Here is a 6,357-nt window from a genome sequence, read left to right as displayed (position 1 = left end):
ATCCCAGCCCTCACTGCCCCTCCTGGGTGACCCAGGTGTCACCCCTCCTGTTGGCTCTGTTCCTTCTCCTGTGGGGGTTACCCAGGGTCTGGTGGGGGGCAATGCCTTCAGCTGCAGGGTGCTGTGGCCCTCTCAGTTGAGAGGGTGGCCTCTCAGCCCCCTGGACAGAACCCAAACATAGAGGAGGGGTCTCTAGGGAGGGTCTCTGGCACACAGAGGACACTGAGACACTGTCTGGGGCTCTGCACATCCAGAGGGATGGGGCTGTCCTCACCCGAATCCAGGGGAAGAACCTGCTGGGGCATCATTCCTTCTTGGTGGCCCAGAGGGAGCAGCCTGGGCACCTGGATGGGCCAGAGGCAAACGGGGTGCAGGTGACTTCTGCTCCCTGAGGAGGCGGTGAGATGCCTGAGGGGCTCAGGCCATCCTGGGACCCTCCCCATGGCCGACCTTCAGGCTGGCCTCAGGAGACGGCCCCTTTTTCCCAGATGCCCACTCTTTGGGGGCATCTGGGCATGTCTGGGTTCCAGCCGAGGGGACAATGTTAGAAGTTCGTGCCTTGTCACCCTGTGTTCTCGCGCTGCTTCCAGGGCACGTCATGGACCCCACCCTGGGCCGGACCATTGACCCCCTTCCCACGCAGCGCCCTAAGCCCAGGACCCCGCACGTAGGTAGGCGCTCCGCAGTGTGGCGGGGAGCGTACGACGGAGCCCGCTTCCCTGGCGACCTCTGCTGTGAGCACGCTGGGGTGAAGCCGCTCTTGGACCGAGAGGCGATCCCCGCCTGGGTGGGCACAGGGACAGAGCAGCGACCCCGTCCGCTGGCGGCCAGACTCTGCCGAGCAGCTGTCAGGTGACCAGGTCTCGGCGGTGGGCGTGTCGGATGGGTCCCGGATGGGCGGCCCTCGGGCTGGTCTTGCGCAATCTGGGTTGGCCATTTCCCAGCGCAGCTTGTTGGATTCCCGGACCTCGCGGTCCCTCGCAGTTCCGGTGTGAACGCCTTTCTGACTTCCGGTCTCATTAATGGGGGCGTTGGTTTTCCCAGTTTCCTTAGGTCCATGGAGGGGCCGGGGCGTGTCCCACCATCTCCCAGAGCCCTTTGCACTGTTTTTCATCTGAACGGCAGCGCAGCGTTTGCTTCCGTATGGATTAGCTCTGTTTATTCAACCTTAGGTCAGACAGCCCGACCCCTGGCCCCACTCTCAGGGCCTCGCCTAGTGGCCTCTGTCCCGGCACCTATAGGTACATGTCCACCAGGTCCTGCAGATCCTTGGAGTTTAACCACTCTCTTCTCTGATAAGCTTGTTGTGGGTTTAAAACGTATGCAAAAATTTTCAGCCCCTGAGATTTGAAGCACAGTGGCCTATCCGTGTGAGCGGAGGCTGAAGTTAGAGGTTTGTGTCCAGCTAGGAAGACTGACACAGTGGGAGCCATGTTTGAGGCTACATCATGAAGGCATGGAGGGGGGTTAGCACACAGCCTTAGACTTCCGACAGGAGGTCCAGTCCATCTCCAAGGTGTCACCCAGTCACTCAACTCTGCTTTCGGCTAATGGCCAGGAGGGCAGGGCAGGCCCGGAGGGGAGAGTGCTGGGAGGGCTCAGGGCAGGCAGGGACCTTTTCGGCCTGAAGGATTGGCAGGCAGCTGACCGGAAAGGGGTGCCTGCAGCTCAGAGCGGTCGGGGATCAGAGGTCTCAAGATTCCAGAACATTAGCCCAGATGCCTTCGGTAAGCCAAGGGTCCCTGTTCAGGTGTCCATCCTCAAGCCCATGTCTGAGCGGTGCACCTCCCTTAGTGGGGACTCAACAGTTCAACTTTCTTTTTTCTTTTTATTATGGAAAAATATGAACACTACTCAGTAAGCAGACTGGTGAGACGAGCCACCTTCAGCAGTTACCACGTTGTGCCATTTTATTTCCTGAATGTCCCCCAATTGTACCTGAAATTTACATACACAGATGTGCACAAATCTCATGTTTTTTTCTAAGTGTTCTAAGCTGAACACTTAGAAAACTGAGTCCCTCCGTGCAGGTCACCCACACGTCATACACATAGCACACGCCGTCTCCACAGCTTCCTTGTCCTTTTCCCATGGGGTTTCCTCACCTCCAATCTCCAAACACCGTCCCAGGGCTCGCATGCTTGGGTCACGCAACATGCGTTGTCGGGGACCTTTCTGATTGGGGGTGGGGCTGGGGTTGTTGCACCAACCACATCCTTCCCTTCCCCGGAAGTGGTCCTTCCTGGTGAGAACACACGTCAACTCTTAGGCCCAGTTTCCTTTGGGCGGTTTCCGGCTTAGGCCGGTTCTGGGCCGTGAGCGTCCTCCAGCGGAGGGCGGTGCAAAGTCACTGCTGGCTGTTGATGTTATGTGCCCTTGAGTTGGACCCAACTCATAGCGACCCCTCCTTGGGTTGCGGAGGCAATTATCACTACGGAAGTAGATTGCCCCATGTTCCTTCCAAGGAGTGGCTGGTGGGTTTGAACCATCAGCCTTCTGGTTAGCAGTCAAGTGTCTTAGCCACTACGCTATCAGAGTGCTGGTTCTGGGCCGTGAGCGCCCTCCAGCAGAGGGCGGTGCAAAGTCACTGCTGGCTAGGGGTGGCCAGTGGCCGCTCTGCATAGGAACCCGTGGCCTGGAGATGCTCTCTGCTCTCCTTACCCCAAGGACAGTCCTGACACGCAATTCCAGGGAGGCCTGTCCCTGGTTCCCCAGAGTTCCTCAAGGGGCAGGGCAGATTCTCCTCTGAGCAATGCAGTCTGCAGGGGACGCCTTCCTGCACCTCTCCCCTCCCCAGATGGTTATGCACACACACTCCGCACCTCTTCACTCGCCCCAGTGCCCATAGCCTCTCAGCTCGGCTCAAGTCCCGTTTCTCTCTCCCGCCATCCCCGTCTCTGGCCCACTTCCTCTGGCCCCGCCAGCCTGTCCCCCACCTCACACCCGCAATCCTCCCATAGACACCCGGCTTCCGCATCTGAGCCCTTGGCCCAAGGTGCAGTCCTGGACTGGGCCCTGCTGCCCAGCAGCCTGTGCTCAGGGCCTCCAAACTGACCACTCCATCCTCATCGGGCATCAGGCCTTGCCTGCAGTCATTCAAAGGTTCCACGTTGCCAGTTCCTTGCTGGCTGCATGAGGGGGTCTCATCCATGGCAGGACCCTCTTTGGCCTCTCAAAGTTAGCACAGCTCCAGTGGGCTTCTGACCCCAAACTGACTGCACTGGGCCATTCTGAGCACTGCCCATCAAAGGGGACCTCTGATCCCAGCATCCTTCCCTTGTCTGGTCCTGGGACAAGGCCCCTGCCAGATTTGGGGGCTGGGTCAACCACAGCTAGGAGGTACCTCTACCCTGCTCTCTCCTGGGAGCGCGTTGTCTGTCTCTGCCCAGGGGTCCAGCTCGCCCCCTCCCCACTCCTCACTGTCCAGTTCCTACTTGGGCCCTCCCTCATGCTCACATCCATGGGACTCCAAGGAGATGGGTGCCATCGTTCCCACTCCTCCACCACAGGGGAGCACCCATCTGGTGGGATATTGGAGTTAAGGTGCTAGGAGACAGGGAACAAGGATGAAAGATCAGAGGGAAGTCCATCCAAGATGGATGAGGAAGCCAGGAGAAACACAAGCACAAAACATGAGCTTCAGCAGACAGGACCAGCCATCGTTCCTCCTGCTGGGACTCACAAGTGCCTGAGTCCCCAAAAGTGGTCCATCTGTGCCAGGAGGGCTCACCCCTGTGGCCATCCATCCTGAAAGCCGGCCATGGGGAGGTTTCCAGTATAACCTGGGCCCCCACCTCCCAGAGAGATTACCCCACTCTACAGGGCATGGAGGCAGGGGCCAAGGGCATCCCATTTGTGTCTGCCTCAGCAGGCCCACTCCCCACCTTGATCCAGTCAGCACCCCCATCTGCCCCAGGCAAGTTCTTCCCCTGGATCTGGGTAAGGTCAGCCCCACCTCCCCACTGTGCAGCCCCAGCACGGCAGAGACTCAGGCCTGGTGCTTCTCATCCTGGATGTGCTGGACATGCCCTCTGGAGGGGCCACCTACCTATGGTTCTACGAATTGGTCCCCCGTCCCACTCAGAGCAGGAGCAGGAAAGAGGTGCTGCAGCTGGGGTCATCCACCCTCCCCTAGGTGTCCCCAGTGGTGGACAGAAGGCCCTGTTCAGAGGACACTGGGTCATTGGCAGCCTCACCTCATTCACTGCATGTCAGAACAACAATTGGCCAGCTGCACCCCAGAGGGCTGACCTTTGACCCAGATCCCAGAGTGCCTGAGTCAGGGTCCTCTGCACCCTGTGTGAGGTCAAAGGGGAGACCTTAGGATCAAGATGGACCCAGTGCTACCCGCCATAACAGCCCACTCTGCATCAGCCCTCAGGGTTGAGGGAGCCCCACCTGGAGTGGGTCCTACCTGAGGCCATGCCTGGCTTTCTCAGCTCATCCTGACAGTGGGACAATGTGGGGTTAAGTTCTCTGCTCAGTGTCAGGACAAGCCTGGAAACTTAGGGCAGGCACCCCTCCCAGGACAATGTCACACACATACATGTGTTACGCACACAGGCACTTTATTGAATTTGTTTATAGACAGACACATGTATACAAACTGCTATAAACGGGGTGGGGAGGAGCCAACAGGTGGGATTGGAGACAGCTGTGGAGGGTCGGAGGGCGGGGCCACCGCAATGGGCAGTGACTAGTAGCCCCCAAGTTTCTCTACCGTCTGTGAAATGGCTTCGGTGCTTATCAGTGCCCCAGTGGCAAGAAGGATGATGACCACGATGACCCCAAGGAGGCTGAAGAGCAGCGAGCAGATGTTCAGGCACTTGGCGGTGGAGGCGTAGCTCTGGGCCCCAATCACATCACCCACCATCTTCCGGTCCCTAGACTGGGGGAGATGAGATGATGGGGGGACCCGGGAGGGACCCCTAGGAGCCAGGAGCTGATGGTGGCACTGTGGTCCCCCCTGGTCCTCTGTCTCCAGCACAGCCTGCACCAGCCCTCACCCACATTGTGGAGCCCCACTGCTCACTGGAGCCCAAGCAGGACACTTCCTGTCCCCTTCCTGCTGGAGCCAAGACCTCTTCTCTGCCCCTCAGCCTCTCCAGGACTCCTCTCCCTCTGCTGTGGTGTGAGCACTGCCCCACCGCCGCCCCACCCCAGGTGGGAGGATTTGGTGTCTTCAGAGCCAGCCTGGGGCCTAATCCAAGGGTGACGGGTGCATTTCTCTATTGAACTGGGAGGAAAGGAGCTTTCCTCGGGAACTGGGGGCAGGATTGCTTGTGGTATGGCTGTGTGCATAAGGACAGACCACAGCCATCACCATGCACCCTTACCGTGTCATCACTGACCTGTGCTAGGACTGACTCCCCACGACACAGACACACAGAGAGAGGCACACACAGAACACACACACAGGAGAGAGATGAGCAAAACAGTCACACAAGAACACACACAGGGCCTTTCTCATCACATGTGCCTGTGCCCACTCACACCCCTGGGAGAATCCTCCGTGTGCCAGCACACACATGCATAACACAAGCGCACACACATTCACACGCAGGCGCTCACTCACCTGGGAGCAGGGCACCACGCATGCCCACTTGCTTCCTCCTGGAGAATCCAGCGTGTATACCCAGGACACACATGCACACAAGCGTACACACACAAACACACAAACTCCCAACTGGGCAGAGGCACCCTGAGGCACCCTCGCACCCACGTGGGGCGTCCCCCACGTGTCCGGCCCACACGCACCTTCACGGAGTAGGCGAACGCCACGAAGCCCAGGCAGCAGAAGTTCAGGAAGAGCGTGTTGAAGAGGGACCAGACAACGTGGTCCGGCACCGAGGTCTCACTGCGGATGTTGATCACGGTGGACGTCACGGGCACCGGGCTGAGAGGCGCGGGGCTGAGGGGTGCCCCCAGCGCGGCCACCTCGTGTTCCTCCTTGAGCATCTCATAATTTGAGGGGAGACTGGGGCTTCCATGCGTGAAGAAGGGTTGGGAAGTGCGGTTCATGGCGCCCAACGACAATCTGCAGTTGAGTGGATCCGGTGTAGGGTCGATGCTCCGCCGATCTCTCTTCCCAGGAGTTTCGATTTCCAGGAATCCCTATTTCCTGGCACTGGGAATTGGGATTGGCCGGGGCTCAGGAGGCGGGACACATTCCTGAGGCTCAAGTTACTCCAGGGCCGGGGTTGCGGGGAGAGGGGTAGGGCTCAGAGCTGAAGAGGTCTCTGGTTAAGTCAGGAAGTTATTAGCCGAACCCGCACCCCCATTTAGGGCATGGGTGGGCCCTAGGGACATTCTACCGCACTGGAGACCAGTGCCTGCTAACCAGAAGGCTGGCAGTTC

At 59.0% G+C, this 6,357-nt stretch overlaps 2 protein-coding genes across 2 annotated transcripts in view; one reads left to right on the top strand and one right to left on the bottom strand.

The window, feature by feature from the left end:
• Window positions 1–392, top strand: part of LOC103204224 (interferon-induced transmembrane protein 1) — a 3,208-nt gene extending 2,816 nt beyond the window's left edge. Inside the window, exon 3 of the mRNA XM_007949371.1 lies at window positions 255–392. Within this exon, the coding sequence (XP_007947562.1) occupies window positions 255–392 (138 nt within the window). The remainder of the gene's footprint in view (window positions 1–254) is intronic.
• A 4,304-nt stretch (window positions 393–4,696) lies between these two features.
• On the bottom strand, window positions 4,697–6,021 carry LOC103204161 (interferon-induced transmembrane protein 3-like). Its single transcript, XM_007949306.1, has 2 exons — window positions 5,758–6,021; window positions 4,697–4,888 (listed from the first exon to the last, which is right to left on the bottom strand). The coding sequence occupies exons 1-2, from the start codon at window positions 6,019–6,021 to the stop codon at window positions 4,697–4,699; spliced, it is 456 nt and encodes a 151-aa protein (XP_007947497.1).
• Between the last annotated feature and the right edge of the window lie 336 nt (window positions 6,022–6,357).

This window comes from Orycteropus afer, unplaced genomic scaffold (assembly GCF_000298275.1).
Source record: "Orycteropus afer afer isolate SDZICR_OR568_19922 unplaced genomic scaffold, OryAfe1.0 scaffold00244, whole genome shotgun sequence".
NCBI lineage: Eukaryota > Metazoa > Chordata > Mammalia > Tubulidentata > Orycteropodidae > Orycteropus > Orycteropus afer.
This window is presented reverse-complemented; position numbering and strand designations above follow the sequence as displayed.

What these genes read in the sequence shown, in the direction of transcription:
- LOC103204161 (XM_007949306.1), bottom strand. Translation starts at nt 6,021, where the DNA reads ATGAACCGCACTTCCCAACCCTTCTTCACGCATGGAAGCCCCAGTCTC. An exon ending in CGTTCGCCTACTCCGTGAAG is followed by an intron (nt 4,889 to 5,757) that starts GTGCGTGTGGGC and finishes CATCTCCCCCAG; the next exon opens with TCTAGGGACCGGAAGATGGT.